Source organism: Dipteris shenzhenensis, chromosome 30 (assembly GCF_047967505.1).
Source record: "Dipteris shenzhenensis isolate YYH24624 ecotype China chromosome 30, Dip_SZ_1.0, whole genome shotgun sequence".
NCBI lineage: Eukaryota > Viridiplantae > Streptophyta > Polypodiopsida > Gleicheniales > Dipteridaceae > Dipteris > Dipteris shenzhenensis.
Window position 1 is genome coordinate 12,080,799 of NC_141625.1, and position 19,186 is coordinate 12,099,984.

Consider the following 19,186-nt stretch of genomic DNA (forward strand, 5'->3'; position numbering starts at 1 on the left):
GGGCTAAGGGAAGAGAGAGACAGAAGGGAGAGAGGGGAGATGAAGGAGAGGAGACGGAGGGCAGGACTCAAGGAGAGGAGACAAGGAAGAGGGGTGATCCATGGAGGGAGGAGAAGGGGGGCTGTGAAAGCCTCCTAGTGAAGAAAGGAGGAACTGGTGAGTGGAGGGAAAAGGGGAGGAGGGAGACTAAGCGAGGAAGTGGAGGGAGAGGGGCAAGGAAAAGCTGAGCGGTGGGAGCGGAGGGAGAGGGAGAGAGAGAGGGCGGAGAGTAGGGTGGAGCGGAGAGGTGAGCGAAGGGCAAGCTGAGTGTGAATTGAGGGGATTGAGGGGCATTAATTGAGGGGATTGAGAGGGATTAGCATAGGTAAATTGCGACTAGCGAGGGAGGGACGAGAACATAACTAATTGATTAGAAGTACTATTCGCACTCCCCTTGTACTACCCATTTTTCAATTGTTAGCACTGCCTTCAAGCACAGCTATCGTTTCACTTTTCTTAAAAAAGTGTCCCACACCATTTTTCGCCACGTGGCCCCTTACTATTTTGGTTCTCTCTCGCTCTCTCTCTCTCTCTCTCTCTCTCTCTCTCTCACGGAGTTTGCAAATCATTCGAACTTTCCTATACATGGGCTTCCATTACAAGTGTTGCAAATTAATCCCCATTTTTTCCCCCGAGCAATATGTATCATGGCCTTTTCGCAATGACAGTCTTTGCATTTCTTTGTTTTTAAAAAACAATACTTCTCCTTTGCGAGCCAGTCACCCAGTTTCTTGCACTATTGCCCCACCCCCCCTTTGTTGCTGGTAGGGTTAAGCACTTAGGCCCTTGGCAAATAAAGTGAAATTCAGCAATCAGAGATACGATAAGGAGGACCCTAAGGCCAATGATAATCGCATATACAACATTTGTATCCGAAATCAGAGGCTTGGTCGTGGGAACAAAAGGCTCTCTTTTTGCAGGCAATGGACACAGACTTTTTTCCAAACTACAGAAACAAAGCCACTTGTGCCGACGGATGAGGGGAAGGTATTTCTTTGGTCCAATAACAAAAGGTTTTTCTAGCGGGGGAGGGTAAGGGGAAGAGTGGTAGGCTGTGCAAAAGGATTGACCCTGGCAACCACTTTCGGCACGAAAACTATTGAGATATAACGTGTGATCCTGAAGACCTGTTTGATACATGTGTTTGGTTGACAAACAAAAATTACGGCGCCTTTACAAGCCAGTCACCTCACGGTTGACAACATTACTGTGACAATCATCCAAGAAACCTTTGGGGAATCACTTACAAAAGACATTGAAAACGAATCTTTGTGTGGCCTCAGCCAATACGCGTATAAGCAGAACTAATATATACAGTCTTGGAAGGTTGGTGAAGACCAGTAGAACGTCACCTAATGATATCTTCCTCTGCACCTCAGAAACCAGGGTTAAACAAGCTCTTTAATGCCCCAACTTAAAATCAAACAGACACCTACAGAGTTCTGTGCAAAAGCAGATGGAATATATACTCTCACCTGCTCAGATTTCCCGGCTTGCCCACCCATCGCACGAGTACTGCTGGCAACTATACCTCAACAGTTTGCTTTGTCTCTTCACAGACCTAGGGCATGAACCAAATGGGATGATATTTGAACTACAACTGAGTTTGAAATTCGATCAAATTTAAATGCTCAATCCGCTCATGTAATTTCTGAAAGCAGAGTGCAAGAAAAAACACCTTCAACTGGCAATCCAAGTCAAAAAACTACATGATTGAGAAGAGACATGGGATCATGCTTTAAACATTCAAGAGTAAACCAGAGTGTAGTGAAAGCGTAAACCAGAGTGTAGTGAAAGCGAAGATGTTATATGAAAAGATTGGTAATCAGCCAGTGACTCCCCATAAGATCCTTCAGGGTCTAACAAAAGTCATTACGACTGTGAAAGAAACATCTAGCAGAGACTGAAATTATCACCCGCCGTTGAGAGAAAACAAGCAACGTGAACGTCAGGGAAAAATACCAAAAGACCATACATTCAAGGCTGTCATTTTCATAGTACCTTTCCATTGTTGAGGGTCATCCCTGGGGTCCATGACTTTAAAGTAGTTGACCAAGATGCTTGTTCTTCCTGAAAAGTAGGTTTTACTACTAAGAAACTCTGAGAAAAAGAGCAATCCTTCAAGCTCTTTGAAGATGCATGGATGACTAACAACAAAGGCCTACCTCATATCTGTGCTTGGCTTTATCCATCTCACAACGCTCTTTATCAAGCTCCATAGCCATTTTTCTTAGAGCTGACCTCTCTGCTGCCAACTGTTTTGTTCGTTCTTGGAGCCCAGCTCTGTCCTGAAAGGAGAATTTTTGGATCATATCGTTGCAGAGTCTAATAGAGTTACAGGAACACATCAGATATGTATCTGTTTTCTCCTTCTAGTCTATCTGAAGAAGAGCAGTAATCCTAGTCTTACCTCCTCTGCTGCTGAGAGGATTTCCTCGTGCTCCACACCCAATTGCTCTATTACTCCCCTGCATGGCATTATCATACTTTATAACTGTATAATAATCATGGAATTGAAGGATAATGTACTGATGTTATAAAGCCAGGATAGCAATCAGCAGCTTTAACTTCACATCACAAACTTCTTTGTCCTAACTTTTTGGAAGGTTCACCTCAGAAACCTAGTAACAGAATTAAATTTTTAGAGATAATCTTTTGAGAGTGGCTAAGAGAAAACCTTGAACTGTCTTTCTTTGTAAGGTGCCTGCTCATTATAGATGCCTACAGTGTTGGAATGCCAATAAGATATTTAGTTAGTATGGAATTGCACATAATGGAAACAAATTATTGACACTACTGCAATGGCATAAACACTATTGCATGGCTGAGATGGTAAATAAATTTTACCTGCTCCTGGATGATGCTGCGAGCCTCAACAAGCTGTGCCTCTAGCTCAAGCTCACGCTCGCTAGCCTCACATGTCATTTCAGATCCCTTCTGAGCATCTTGAAGTTGCAGCATGCGCTCCTGTTCAATGATAAGGCTATTAGATGGAGCTTAACTGGAATGGCTCTTTTTTACAATTCAAGAACTAAAGATTCAAGAACTTAACTGGAATGTATATTTTATACAGTTCCAGAACTAAACATTCAAACTCCGTTGAATTAACACACGACAAAGACTGATACAGTTACTCAATCCTACATAACACCAAAGCACATCAATAAAATGTATTCTCTTCCTTTTCTTTTTCTTAAGCTCGATTATGATCTCCATATAGTGAAACTCTCAAAGGTTTTTATTATCTTATCACAACGCTTTGTTTCATAACTGCTATTATCAAACATAACTGCTACTATCAAACATACAGCTAGATTTTGAAATGAGTGTCTTGAGACTTGAAGTGTACTAAGTCTCTTAAAAAACCAATCCAGATGGCATATGAGGAGAAAGACCTGCTCCACTACAACACTCCCAAGAAACTCTCAAAACAGTCGGGATGACTTTTCTGATCGAAGTGAACGTGTTTTTTCACATGAAGCCATTAAGAAAAGCTCATCGTGACTCAAACTACTGTCGAACGACAACATTCACATACACACATTTTATTTTTTTGTAAAAGAAATTTTGCATTAAAAAACGTTTCACTCGTAGCTGCCACACACACACACACACATCACCCCATGCATGGATCTCTCTCTCTCTCTCTCTCTCTCTCTCTCTCTCTCTCACATAGTGGACTCTTGTTTGTACTAAGGTTTGAAAGGGGGCCGTGTAAAGTGCCTCTTGGGTGGATATTCAAGCTACGCAACGTGGCTGCTAATGCAATATGCGTGGCTCTTCTTCCATGCACATGTAATTGGTCGATTTGGGTTGGACGATTCTCGTGAAAGTGTTCTATCTAAGGCGGTTTCATGAATCTATATACTTACTCTACCCAGTGTCTCAAGCGCACATAAGAGCCGACTCTGGAGTGATTGTGACGCATGTACTCAAACCCTTCCACCCCACACACATATGTATGCATGCAACAATATGAGGTGGAATTGCAATCTCCCACAGCACCTTCATAATTCTTAAATGAAATACAAACTCAAATCTTCATTGAAAGCCACCAGACCTTGATTGAAGCCATCTTCGCTCTTAAACTCTGCTCAATTTGATCTCTAGCCATGTGAAAGGGAAGATCAAAAACATCCTGCATTGAATACTTATAGTTCTATTAGATGTGGTCTACCCAATGTCCCAAAATGAATTCTACAAATCCCCGTGAAGTAGTTGTCATAACATACCGTGCGCCCTCCTAGTGGAGTAGGTGGAGGCTCGTTATCGAGTACATTATTTGATGATCCCCCCTTTGTTACACAATTTGATGTGTTTAAAAAATCCCGCATATCGACCTGCAATGTCAAAAAATGATAGCCATCACACATCACTATATTAGAGCACAGCAATATGAAGATTTACTTACTGAAGCCTATAGAAGTAGCTCTTTCGGAAGCATGGAGAACATAGTTGCTAGGCGAAACAGAAACAGAAGAAACGAAAACAGAAGAAACCAAGGAAACAAAGTTTTCGGCCCCACCGAAATGGAAACGGAAGAAACGGCAATATGGTACAATTTATATATAAAAAATTATTTTGTATACATAATACAATTATCAATAGAGTGCAAATTATACATAATACAATTATCTATACTTGAAGCATCATGCATGCTTCTATGATTCTAAATTCCTATGATGATTGATCTATCTAGTATCATCTATTATCCATGAATGATGCTTCAACTATCAACATGTGTCATGAACTAAGTTCTAACTTCTAACTTCTAAGAACTTCTAACTTCTAACAAGTTTAAATTAGACGTTTGAGAGGGAGGATGGAGAGGTGAGAGGGAGGATGGAGAGGTGAGAAAGGATGGAGAGGTAGAAGGAGGACGGGGAGGTGAAAGAGGATGGGGAGGTAGAAAGAGTCCGCCGAGGAGGATGAGAGGTAGAAGGAGGATGGAGAGGTAAGGGAGGAAAGGTAGTGGAGGGATGGAGAGCTGAGAGCAGGCTGAGGATGGAGAGCAACTACCAGCCTGCAGGATGGAGGGATGGAGAGGAGAGCAGACTACGGGTGCCAGGGCCCAGGAATCAAAGATGGAGAGGCTGGAAAGCAGCAGGATGGAGAGCAGCAACACCAGAGGCGGCAAAAACGACAACAAGAGGCGAAGAATCGGCGAAAAACGTTTTAATTAAAAAAAACAATCTAATCAAAAGAGGGCCAATAACAGCCCCCCCCCCCCAAAAAAAAAAAAGAACACTGTTTCGGCGTTTCCGTTTCCAGGCCTGAAACGACCGTTTCTAGTAACTATGATGGAAAACTGGACCAAGAGCTGCAAGCTTTCAAAAGCAGTAAACCTTGGAAACAAAATACCAGAGACTGAAAGACTGATTTAGATGACCAATAATTTCTGCCTAAAGGAAGAAAGCTAGCCACTTGTCCAATAACATCAATGCCTAAATGCATGAAAATGAACTTCAAGCGGCCACACAACAGAAAAAAGGGAGATTGAAGACCTCCTTATATGCTGCAAGGAGGTGAGGATAGTCTACAAAGATATCCTCATCAGCCCATGGTGCCTTGCAAGAGTGTCAATGCTTCAATCTGACTGCAAAAGAGGGATGTTAACTGCCAGTGCCTCTCTTGAACTTGTGAAGTAAAATCCAGTCACCTTCTTATCTCCAGCTGATCCACTTCAGAAGGCTCTATCAATAGTGAATAGATATATGGATTCAGCCATGATACAGTGGAACACTTGATGCAGCGTCCACTTCTTGGAGCTGAAGCTTCATGGCTTGAATGATGGGAAATGGTCCAAAGTTCAAAAAGGATAGCTTCAAGCAGTCCTTCCCAATCTCCTTGATCTTTTGTTTACTATCCTCGTGCACTACCTATTGGTTTGTTTAGTATGCCTCCTATGCTTTGGCTATTTTCTCGATCTTCATGGCTACATCATTGATGACCTGAATGATGGGAAATGGTCCAAATATCTAATAGGACAGCTTCGGGAACTTCTTCCCATGTAGCCATTCCAAGATGTAGTCAATCTATAAGAAGAGGTTAAGTGCTTAATGTACCACCTGTACACAGCAGAAACGAACACAAACTGTTTCCAAAACACACCCAATAGTACACTGTAAATGAACCAGCATAAAACACTGATATACAGAAGATATGTCAGCAAGTAGAACCTCTAAAAGAACTCACTATATCTGAGCTCAGAAGTGGGAAAGGGTGGCTCCAAAGAGAGCACTATTGGAAAGGTCACCTCCCCATCTGTAAGCCCCCAAATGAGGAGAGCGTGGGGGAGGGAGACCTAGGGCAGAAGATGCCCAGAGAAGAAAGAGAGAGGGGGCTGCCACATGGGCAGCACCTCACAAGAGAAGAAGGCTGCAAAGGACGGAACCTGTGGAAGGAGCAGAAGGCAAGGACAGCAAGCCCTGGATCTGACCTGGCAGAGGCACAGATATGGCAGGGAGTGCAGGCCCAGATATGCGGCAGGAAATGTGACTGTCAGATGGATGCTGGAGTTCAGAAGGGGACAGTACAGGATTACACAAGCGCTTGGTGGGTGCCTCAATGAGAGTTTGCTTTCAGAGCGAACATTCAGGTAGTACAACATCTGGTATGTATTTGATATTCCGCATTTGAGCCTTTATAGCATGCTGTGGAGAGACTCTGCTCTTCATTTGTCTCAGGTGAGATAAGAGATTGGAAGGAATTGGCCTTCTTCGAAGGCAGAAGAGGAAGTATTGGTGCTTCTTCAAATCTCGGACGCAGATTGCTAGAAAGTGATGGACAAAGAATACTGAAGCCAGAAGAGTACCTGCTTGAGAACTCAGCGAGAGTTCATGGTCCAGGTTATCTGGAAATATTCATTGGTTGCAGACCTTGCCAAAGGAAGGACGGGTTGAAACAGACCCTCAGAGCATGGTGCCTGGAAGACTCCAGGTTGTTCACTCATTATGAGGGGGACGACTGGAAGATCATGACGGCTGGATTGCTCGAGTTCAAAGGCGGGAACGTGACTAAAGAAGGTGGTACCACGAGGTGCTACCAGAGATGGACCTCTGTACCAGGATGGTGTGCGGAAGCGGAACCGGACCTGGTGGAGCAGGAGCCACTGGATGAAAAGCCAGGAAAAGATTTCGACTCCGAAAGGTTCCAGAGGACTACGACCAGGAAGTTACTGGAGCATTTTCATCGACGTGTTGGCATTGGGCCGAGATGTGTCGGTGAGAGGGGGTGTTGGAAAGGTCACCTCCCCATCTGTAAGCCCCCAAATGAGGAGAGCGTGGGGGAGGGAGACCTAGGGCAGAAGATGCCCAGAGAAGAAAGAGAGAGGGGGCTGCCACATGGGCAGCACCTCACAAGAGAAGAAGGCTGCAAAGGACGGAACCTGTGGAAGGAGTAGAAGGCGGGGACAGCAAGCCCTAGATCTGACCTGGCAGGGCGCGATGACATCAGCAGTGTACGGCGCTGGACACGTGGCTGGGAAGAGAGCCTGGCAGAGCCACAGATATGGCAGGGAGTGCAGGCCCAGATATGCAGCAGGAAATGTGACTGTCAGTGGGCAGGAGGCAGGTCTTTTATAGGCTGGATACTTGCCTTGAAAGGAGGGCCAAAGGGCCCTGGAAGTTTGGGCCAAAAAGCCTTGGGAAGTGTGCCCTTTTTAGGGCTGGACCAGCCACACACTGGTCGCCCAGTCTGGTCGGCCAGTCTGTACCAGGCTGGTCGGTTTTTTTGCCAGCCCCCTTGGGGCCTATAAAAGGAGAGGCCCTGGGCCTCATTTCACATCCAACAGTTCAGCAGAACCAGCAGCAGACAGGAGCAGCCAGAAGGCATTTTCTTGGGCCTCATCTTGGAGGTGAAGGAAAGTAGAGGGTGTGCTGCAGACTGAGCTCTCAAGGGCTGAACCTTGGCTGTCTCTCAGGGCAGCAAGGTGTTGTGATCTGGACGGAAAGTCTACAGAAGCTCCAAGTGGAGCACGCGGGCTCGAGTCTAGAGATAGCCAGCAGATTGGAGAAGGACCTTGTGGTTAGATCAGAGGACCACACCATTGGTGGGACTCTGGATCTATCTCTTTTGTATTGTGTCCATAGTTTTGCACGGAAATATATTTTGGTGGTTTCTCTATCTGGCTGGTTCATTGTCTATTGATGAGTCTGCACATCTATGTGACGCACATTAAGTAAAGAAGTTTGTGATTCCACACCCACACCGCACACTGTGTGAGCTCCTAGGCATTACTATAAGTCTTCCGCTGCGTGTACCCTCTGTTGGGTCTTTTCTAACAAGCACAAACTCTAGCAAGTGCCAGGCAAAATGTTATGCTCTAGCCGAGATAGCATGACCTCGGATAGATCGGTGGGCATTTTCTCTTAGATGACCAACTTTTGTAATAGTTAATGTGCGTAATTAAAATGGTCAAGAGAAGTAACTGCCAAGGTCCTAGGTGAGGGCGGAATGGCATTGACTAGATAGTTCTGAGTGCTAAGGCCTAGGTGCACCTAAATGTGCAATAATGCCAAGGGGCAAGTGGGTTTTAATGTGCCCCAAGAGAGGGGTAAAAAGGTGCACCAAGTGGAGAGGCCAAAATGCTGACATTTGGCAAGGAGAACTATCTAGGGAATTGAGGGTCTCATGGATAAGTATGAAGGAAAATAACGAAGAAAATGTACGTAATATGACAAATCTACTATCCCTGAGAATTGGCTGGGAGGAACAACTGAAAAGCCATCGCCCGTGACTATTTTCAACGACGAAGGAGAGAATTAGAAGAATGAAAGCACTAGGATAGACGAAGTTTGTTGACATTTTGGTATCAGAGCGAGGTCAGAGCGCAGTTTTTGAAGGATATAGATCACGTTTTGTACTGGACGATGGGCGGCAGACTGGAGCAATGGAAAAGAATCAGGCGCAACTTCTAGAACAGGCGTAATTTTGACGAATCTCAGTTTGTATATTCGATTCTGATTCTGCAAGTAAATCGGCGTGGAATCTGATCTACTTCGAGGTCTCAGCCTGTCCTGGCAAAATTGGAATCTTGAAATCGATATATGACAATTCCTGATCGACAGTTTGGAATTCAGCGCTGAAAACTGTTCCAGATTTGGACCTGTTTAGATTCCTTTGTACTTGAAATTGGGCTTGTTGCAGAACAGTGCATTCAGGAATCAGATTCTGAGATTAGAGTGAAACCTCGGAACTGACGAAAGCAGGGGCGAAAGTTTCGAGTCTTGAAGTTGCATTCGGTGCATTAAATTCGCTGCAGATCGACTATTCAGAATCAGTTCCTGATACTTGGACTTGGACGAGTTTTTGAGAAGAAGAAAGCCCAGGGAGCATCTTTTTCCTTTCGTTTGAGTTTCTAGTTTTTCGATTTCCACTCTGTTATTGCGTACCGCAGAGAGAAATTCGAAAAGTTGTATATATATTACTTTGGAGTTTGGCGTGTTGAGGAAAAAAAAAACAGAAAAGGGAGAGAGTATATATTTTCGGGAAAAAAAAAAAAACAGAGATATATACATTTTATTTTTTCTTTGAAGAAAAAAATGGATACCGAGGGACAAGATTCTAGGATGAATCCTGAAGGATCTAGGATTCAATCCACACGACAGATGTCACATCATGCAGTACCTACTTTGATTGGTAGGATTTCGATATTAGAGGATGCTTTACAGCAGATTATGAACCAGCAGCTTCAAGTGAATGCTGGTCAAAATGAGATCAGGGAGATGGTGCAAGCCTTGTCGACTAGACCGTCTAGGATTGATAAGGGCAAAGCTCCAGCAGAGCCAGAGCCCAGTATACATTCCTTAGAGCGCGCAAGGGTCAAAGTGCCCAATATTGCTAATTATAGACCGGAGAAGTACGCTGGTCGGATGACCGAGCGCAGCTCTGATGTGATCGAGGTTTGGTTACACAAGTGGGAAGAAGCCTTCGCCATTTGTGAGATTAGATCCGATCTAAAGAAAATCCGCGAGGCCACACACCTGTTTATTGAGGCAGCGGACAGATGGTGGATAAAGCAACAAAAGGATCAAGTTGCTCCAACCACCTGGGAAGGGTTTAAAGCTGAATTCAATAAACACTTTCTCCCACCTGATGAAGAATCCCGAGCTTGGGATGCTTATAGAAATCTTCGTCAGAGGAGCTTGTCAGTGGCAGAGTACACTGACAAATTCAGGGAATGTGTCATGAAGATAACAGAGCCTCTCCCTATGTCGGTTCAGTTAAAAGACTATATCTATGGACTGAACGACAAGATCAAAATGGAAGTTCGGGCTAAATATGTGACTACACTAGATGAATCTATAGCAGTAGCCCTGAACTATGAGGATGCCAGAGGCAGATCTGGTGGATTTGTGCAGGCAGGGACTCAGTATGAGCACCCGAGAAAGGGGGGATTTCAGAGGAAATGGGTTTCAAAGACAAGTGTCTCGCAGCCAAGTGGCCAAACCAAGCAGGTGAAGCCGGTTGAGGGACCAGTAAAAACAAGTACCACCGTTGGGGTGAAAAGGAAAATAACTCCAATGGCAGCCCGGGCTTGGTCAAAGTCCTCATTGACCCCTGAACAAAAAGAGAAAGCTAGAAAAGAAGGATTGTGCTTCGGCTGCCTTCAGCGACATCAGTGGAAGGATTGTCCACTGAATAAAGACCGTCGCACAGCTAATATGATAATATCTGAATGCGACGTAGAAATGCAGGAGAGTCCCAGTGCGGAACATATGCAGATGCAACTGGCGGGACCTTCTCAGAGGAGATAGAGGATGACATTTTGGTATCAGAGCAGGTTTCGATCCTGGGACCTGTGGGTTATGGGCCCACCACGCTTCCGCTGCGCACTGAATAATATCACTGTTAAGCACAGGTATCCGATGGCTCAGATTGATGATTTGCTAGATGCATTACATGGAGCCGTGATTTTCAGTAAGATAGATCTTAAGTGTGGCTACCATCAGATCCGGATTAGAGCCGAGGATGTGCATAAAACCGCTTTCAGAAGCAGGTTTGGTCATTATGAGTTTTTGGTAATGCCCTTCGGACTTACCAATGCTCCAGCGACCTTGGTCATGCTATCTCGGCTAGAGCATAACATTCCTTCCCTCTTCAAGCATCAGCGTCCTCAATGATGAAATCTGGGAACGCTCTCCGTAACTGGTATACGGATCCCCAGGTAGCTTCCGATAGAGGCTGACCATGCCATGCAACCAACACCGTGGGTATCTTCCGATTTCGTATTTGCATTGTTCCTCGGTCCAGGATTCTTGTTGGCTTGCGCCTTGCAATATCCTCTATCTCCTGAAACAAAACTACACCTTCGATTAGTGAGTCACCTGTATGCAAAAATTTCTTTAAGCACGAAACATGAAAAACCGGGTGCACCTTACACCCCGTGGTTAATTCTAAAGAGAATAGGCAGTGTAGCCTATAAATTAGAATTACCACAGGGGTGTAAGGTGCACCCGGTTTTTCATGTTTCGCGCTTAAAGAAATTTTTGCATACAGGTGACTCACTAATCGAAGGTGTGGTTTTGTTTCAGGAGATAGAGGATATTGCAAGGCGCAAGCCAACAAGAATCCTGGACCGAGAAACAATGCAAATACGAAATCGGAAGATACCCACGGTGTTGGTTGCATGGCATGGTCAGCCTCTATCGGAAGCTACCTGGGAATCCGTATACCAGTTACGGAGAGCGTTCCCAGATTTCATCATCGAGGACGCTGATGCTTGAAGAGGGAAGGAATGTTATGCTCTAGCCGAGATAGCATGACCTCGGATAGATCAGTGGGCATTTTCTCTTAGATGACCAACTTTTGTAATAGTTAATGTGCGTAATTAAAATGGTCAAGAGAAGTAACTGCCAAGGTCCTAGGTGAGGGCGGAATGGCATTGACTAGATAGTTCTGAGTGCTAAGGCCTAGGTGCACCTAAATGTGCAATAATGCCAAGGGGCAAGTGGGTTTTAATGTGCCCCAAGAGAGGGGTAAAAAGGTGCACCAAGTGGAGAGGCCAAAATGCTGACATTTGGCAAGGAGAACTATCTAGGGAATTGAGGGTCTCATGGATAAGTATGAAGGAAAATAACGAACAAAATGTACGTAATATGACGAATCTACTATCCCTGAGAATTGGCTGGGAGGAACAACTGAAAAGCCATCGCCCGTGACTATTTTCAACGATGAAGGAGAGAATTAGAAGAATGAAAGCACTAGGATAGACGAAGTTTGTTGACACAAAATACAGCACAGCCCTAAAGCTGGCCGGCCAGGTTCACCCAACCAGGCTAAACAGCCGGTCAGATCCAGTGAGCAATCTGGGCCAGGCTCATTGCACCTTACCAGGCCGACCTGGTCAACATATTGACCCGAGCAGAGGGCTTGTACCAGCTCACAGAGTGGTCCTATTTCAATATCTTCATCATTATCGCCTTGAGCCCTTCTCCCCGCACAAATCACTGCAGAGTGCAACACTAGGTCCCAACATTCTGCCTCGAACAGACGCCGACTACATCTGTCAAAACATTGTATTTCCTACCCCCGCCAACCCTGATCTACTTCCCAGCATTTTCGGCTCACAAACGGGGTCAATGAACTCTAACACCCTTTCTCACTGACTCAATATGAGCCAACCCCTATGCATCGAATAAGGTACTTCATCTGATCACAAGAAAGAGCCGTGGTGAATAGGTCTACATCATTTTGTTTTGTTGGGCAATAGGTGAGCTCGATCAATTTGTCCATTATCAACTTTCTGATGAAGTCGTACTGACCCTCAATGTGTTTTGTCCGTGCATGAAACTTTGTAATCGCAATGCAGCTTTAGTTATTGCAGAAGATCTCCACCGCTTCTTCTTGTAGAACCTCCGTATCTTCAAGGATCCACCTAAGTCATAAGGACTCGCATGATGCCAAGGCAGCTCTATACTCTGCCTTCATGGATGAAAGAGAGATCATTGTTGCTTCTGTTACGCTCAAGTCGAGGTAGCATGACCTCGGAAGGGTCAGTCGACATTTTCCTCTAAAGGATCAATGTTTGTATTATATTTGTTTGGGCTTCATGTAAATGATCAAAAGGAATCAAGGTCAAGGTCCTTGGTAAGGGTGCCATAGCACTAGACTAGGTGGATCTAAGGCTAAGGGACCTAAATGCATGAAATGTACCAAGGGGCAAATAGTTTTAATGATATCCCAAGAGAGGGGTAAATGATGCATTAAGGAGGGACCCTAAAATGAAGACATGTGGCATACTAGATCCATCTAGGGAAATTTGGGGCTTGGTGGAGATTTAGTAAGCAAGAGCTTCAATGTAAAAAAATTTAGACGAGAAAGCTTACGACCACTGAGAACGGCTGGAAGGTGATTCAATGTGCCTACGCCCGTGATTTGACGTAACAAGCTAGAGGTTTTCGTGTAATATTTAGTATCAGAGCGTTCAAGTCGATCACGAGAAGTGGAGCGGGACAGGCTGGAAGAGCTATGACCGTATGGTCGTTGTAACCAGACGCTGCCGCAGGTTCGGTGATTGTCGCGAACAATTGACAGACCACGACAATCCACGGTATTTAGCTGCAAGCGATTGGGAACAAGGGAATTGAGAGAGGCCCTGGACTGGTTGGGAGCAAGATTGCACTCTAGTCAACATGATCGTTGCTTGGTTTCTTATTCGTTTGTAGATGGACGGCAAATAACAACTCTTCCCTAAGCCGTAGCGTGCTACCACCGGGAAGCCAATAAAGGAGCAGGGAGCTTCTCTTACGGAATCAGAGAAAAGGCTAAGAGTGGCGCACACGCTGGTTTACTGGTTATAACCTTTAGGACTAGCTGACCGTAATAATTCAGTATCTTTCATTGTTGAATGAAGATGTGGAAGACGGGATTACAGGAGCCTGTGAGCATGGGCTAGTTTTATAATTACTGTGATTCCGTTCGTCAACCTGCAGCTAGCTTAGGGCCATGGAACTGATCTAGACATCCACGACGAACCACTTAAAGGAACTTTGGCTTTTGATATCTGCGTTACGTGGAGGTCCTTCACGTTACATATGTTTAATGAGGTAGCGGATAGGTGGTGGATAAAACAGCAGAAAGATGGAGTGGCATCCACTACTTGGAAGGGGTTTTAAAAGGAATTTAGAAAACACTTCTGACCTCCAGACGAAGCATCCCGAGCTTGGGACCGATATCAAAACCTTCGTCAAAGAAAGTTATTAGTGGCGGAATACACTGATAAGTTCAGAGAAAGTGTAATGAAGGTTGATGAACCCCTACTTCAATCAATCGAAGTATAAGATTTTAACCTTAGATTGAATGATCGAATCAAGATGGAACTTCGAGCTAAGTATGCGAATACGCTAGATGAAGCAATTGCCATAGCCCTGAACTATGAGGATGCAAAAGGGAACACACCAAATGGGTTTGTGCAGGTTGGGACTCAGTATGGGTACCCGAAGAAAACTGGGTTTAAGAAGAAGTGGATTAGCAAAGCGAGTGGTGCCTCACAGCCTAGTGGTCAAGCCAAGCAAGCGAAACCAGTTGAGACTCCAAAATCAAGTACCACCATTGGAATGAAAAGAAAAGTAACACCAATGGCAACCCAGGCTTGGTCAAAGTCTTCTTTGAACCCAGAGCAAAGGGAAAAAGCGAGGAGAGAAGACTTGTGTTTTGGATGCCTTCAACCTCATCAGTGGAAAGATTATCCACGAAACAAAGATCGTCGGATGGCTGAGATGGTGGTCTCAGAATGCAGATTTAGCTAGCAGGATCTTCTCAAAGGTCAGTACCTGTTTTGTTATATGTGTATGTTGCTAAGTTAGTAACTAGTGCACTTGATAATATCCTCTCAAAGCCCGCAGCAACGGGGTATACAACCTTTAATGATACGGAGTTAATTAAGATGAAAGGACAAGTAACTGATCATGATGTCATTGTGTTGTTTGACTCAGTGTCAACGCACAATGTAATTAACTCCAAGCTTGTAAAGAGGCTGAAACTAAAAACTAGCCCATCTGACTATGCATATACAATCAGGATGGCAAATGGAAGTTCAACTGAAGTATGGGACCAAAGGGTTACCCAGTTGGAGCTTCGAATTCAAGACTATGCTGAGAAGCTTGATTTTGAAATGACTAAGCTTGCTCATGCAGACATAGCCCTGGGTAAGGCTTGGCATTCTAGGAAGAATCCAGCCATAGATTGGAAAAAGCACATTTATCAATTCAAGATGAATGATGTGTTGTATGTCTTACGAGGTGAAAAAGATATACCTCAAGGACCGTTGGTTTCCGTAATGAAAATTCGAAAAGCTCAAGAAGAGTTTTTGTTTCTTTGTACAACATCGATAGAGCCGGTTGATGATTCTTCGGCTAGCACTGATGTTGTCCAAAATGGAGAGATGGCCAAGCTGGCTGATCAAATAGCAGAGGAGTTCTCTAATTGTTTTAGGGATGAGCTACCTTATGGGTTACCTCCAAAGCGGAATATTTAGCATAAGATTGCACTAATCCCGGAGGCAGAACCTGTAAATAGACCTCCCTATAGGTTGAGTTTTACTGAAGAGACGGAGGTGCGAAGACAATTGGAAGAATACCTCAAGTTGGGGCAGATTCAACCAAGTTTCTCACCTTTTGCTTCGCTAGTGATATTAAAGAAGAAGAAAGATGATACTTTTCGCCTCTGTATAGATTATAGAGCATTGAATAATATCACTATTAAGCACAGGTATCCAATGGCTCGAATCGATGATTTGCTAGATGCATTTTCAGTAAGATAGATCTTAAATGTGGATACCATCAGATCCGTATTAGAGCCGAGGATGTGCATAAAACCGCTTTTGAAGCACATTTGGACATTATGAGTTTTTGGTAATGCCCTTTGGACTTACCAATGCTCTAGCTACATTCGTCATGCTTATGAACGATTTACTACGTCCGTATCTCGAAAAATTTCTAGTACACTTTATTGACGATATTCTGGTATTCAGTAAAAGCATTTATTGACGATATTGTGGTATTCAGTAAAAGCATTATTAAGCATCACGAACACTTAAGAATAGTGTTCAGTACTTTGAGAAGCCAGTCTTTATGTAAATAAAAAGAAAACTATACTGTGTATAGTTAGACTTGAATATTTAGGATTCATAATTACTCCTGAGGGGGTAGAAATGGATCCAAAGAAAGTGACTGCGATACGGACTTGGCCAATCCCTCAGAGTTTGACCGCTTTGCGATCATTCTTGGGATTTGTTCAATTTTATCGTAGACATATCAAAGGATATTTCGAAATAGTATCGCTATTGACTAATCTGACCTCAGATAAAGTACCTTTTATATGGGGACAGAATCAACAAGAAAGTTTTAACACGATAAAACAAGCTGTGATCTCAGGACCGGTGTTAAAAATAGTTGATCCCCAGAAACCGTTTTTCCTTGAAACCGATGCAAGTGGCATTGCAGTAGGAGCAATTCTCCTCCAAGAGGGAAGGCCAGTAGCCTTTGAAAGCAAGAAGCTTTCTCCCTCTCAATGAAATTGGCCAACTCATGAATTACAGTTGTATGTTGTTGTCCATGCTCTGAAAACATGGAGACATTATTTGTATGGATCATAGTTTTATGTTGATGTTGATCATGATACTCTGAAACATTTTTGTAAACAACCTCACTTAGGAGTTTAACTTGACGATTCGATACCGAAGAGGGAAGGATAATAAAGTTGTTGATGCGTTGTCACGCATTATGCATAATATAAGTTTCACGGTATTAGAGAGTGCTCTAATGACCGAGATTAGAGAAACTCAAAAGGTGGACGGGTTCGTCCAGAGCCTTTGGCCTAAGGCTCATGTATTCAAACCCGGGGAAAAGGATGACCTGGCATCCAGAAAAGGCCAAACTTATGCAAGATATGCCATAAGGGATGGTATGCTGAAAAGAAATGGCAAGATAGTAGTACATAATCAGAATGATCTCAGGCAGAGAGTCATTCAACAGTGCCATGATAGCCCATGTGCGGGACATCTAAGAGTCAAGAAGACATATAATCTCCTGAGACAAGATTTCTTTTGGCCAAAGATGAAAAGCATATTCATGAATATGTGACACGTTTTTCGTGTCATGTAAGTAAGGCAGAGCGGGTAAAGCCACTCGGACTTTTACAGCCCTTGGAGACTGGATAGGTGGGAGAGCATTTCCATGGACTTTATTGTAGGTCTGCCTACGACACAAGGTGGATATGATTCTATCCTTGTGGTGGTTGATCGTTTTACCAAGATGGCTCATTTCATTCCAACTAGAGAGTCTGTTAGTGCACCACAAGTGGCAGATTTGTTTATTAGACATATATTTCGTTTGCATGGATTACCCAAATCCATAGTGTTAGACCAAGATGTCAAATTTACCGGTCATTTTTGGATTGCGGTCTTTGAGCCACTAAGGACTCAGTTGGGAATGAGTAGTGGGGATCATCCAGAAACGGATGGTCAGACAGAAAGAATCAACCAAATTTTAGAGGATATACTTAGAGCATATGTGTCATTGAGACAACATACATAGGACAAGTGGTTGCCATTGTTAGAATTAGCCTACAATGATAGAAAACATTCCTCTACAAGGTTCAATCCTTTTGAGCGGAACTATGGTTATAGACCAGCAAATCCAACTATAGTTGGAATACCTCAGAAAGTACCTAGTGCAGCGAACTTTGTGGTTCAGATGCGTGAGATGCTAGCACTTGCGAGAGCTAACATCCGCCAAGCTATGGATAGAGCTAAGGCGTATGCAGATGAAAACCGATCCGCTAGAGAATTTAAGGAATGAGAAAAAGTTTTTCTCATAGTTCCTTCGCACTAAGTCTTTGACTGTAGGAGAGTGTGCTAAGTTATGACCTCGATATTATGAGCCATGGTTAATTCTAAAAAGAATAGGCAAGGTAGCCTATAAATTAGAATTGCCACAGGGTTGTAAGGTGCACCCGGTGTTTCATGTTTCTCGTTTAAAGAAATTTTTGCATACAGGCGACTCACTAATCGAAGGTGTTGTTTTGTTTCAGGAGATAGAGGATAATGCAAGACGCAAACCGTTTCAGGAGATAGAGGATAATGCAAGACGCAAACCAACAAGAATCCTGGACCGAAGAACAATGCAAGTACGCAATCGGAAGATACCCACGGTGTTGGTTGCATGGCATGGTCCACCTCTATCAGAAGCTACCTGGGAATCCGTATACCAGTTACGGAGAATGTTCCCAGACTTTATCATCGAGGATGCCGATGCCTGAAGAGGGAAGGAATGTTACGCTCAAGTCGAGGTAACATGACCTCGAAATGGTCAATCGACATTTTCCTTTAAAGGATCAATGTTTGTATTATATTTGTTTGGGCTTCATGTAAATGATCAAAAGGAATCAAGGTCAAGGTCCTTGGTGAGGGTAACATGGCACTAGACTAGGTGGATCTAAGGCTAAGGGACCCAAATGCATGAAATGTACCAAGGGGCAAATAGTTTTAATGATATCCCAAGAGAGGGGTAAATGATGCATTAAGGAGGGACCCTAAAATGAAGACATGTGGCATACTAGATCCATCTAGGGAAATTTGGGGCTTGGTGGAGATTTAGTAAGCAAGAGCTTCAACGTAAAAAAATTTAGACGAGAAAGCTTACGACCACTGAGAACGGCTAGGAGGTGATTCAATGTGCCTGCGCCCGTGATTCGACGTAACAAGCTAGGAGTAAACAGGTTTTTGTGTAATAGCTTCTTACTGAGCCAAGAAATGACCCCTAACCCAGTAGAAAACAGTAGCCAGTCGTGGAAGGCCAAGTGTCCCGGTCTCCAGCCCAATCAAGGAGTTTTGAAACGGCACATTTCGAAACGGGTTTCGGGGTGTCGGAAACGTTTCAGGGCCATCTCGAAATGTCTGTAAAAACGTTTGGTGCATAATAGGGTACTAATAAATTTAGAAAAAAAATCCCCAAAAAATAAACATTTTAGTTTATTACCACGAGAACTCCAATGCTTGAAAGAAACTCATCAAACATAGTGCACAGACATGTGATATGTCACTTAGAACATGAAATTTGAAACAAATTACTAGTCTCTAAATCAGAAAATCAACAACACATCATTGAAGATTCAAGAGTCAATGGTCATATTTCAGAATTGAAAA

At 43.8% G+C, this 19,186-nt stretch overlaps 1 protein-coding gene across 3 annotated transcripts in view; it reads right to left on the minus strand.

Moving 5' to 3' along the window:
• Positions 1 to 711: 711 nt before the first annotated feature.
• Positions 712 to 19,186, minus strand: part of LOC147881731 (uncharacterized) — a 31,083-nt gene continuing 12,608 nt past the window's right edge. The window contains exons 11-19 of one of the 3 annotated variants that reach the window (XR_015543947.1): positions 4,272 to 4,379; positions 4,100 to 4,198; positions 2,887 to 3,006; positions 2,717 to 2,760; positions 2,450 to 2,507; positions 2,205 to 2,327; positions 2,041 to 2,109; positions 1,515 to 1,600; positions 712 to 1,407 (exon numbers count right to left, since the gene is read on the minus strand). Coding sequence is in view for 2 of the 3 variants with exons in the window: in XM_087401651.1 (XP_087257777.1) it covers positions 1,634 to 1,690; positions 2,041 to 2,109; positions 2,205 to 2,327; positions 2,450 to 2,507; positions 2,717 to 2,760; positions 2,887 to 3,006; positions 4,100 to 4,198; positions 4,272 to 4,379 (678 nt within the window). In the remaining variant the exon portion in view is untranslated. The other 2 variants (XM_087401652.1, XM_087401651.1) reach the window with 2 other exon arrangements.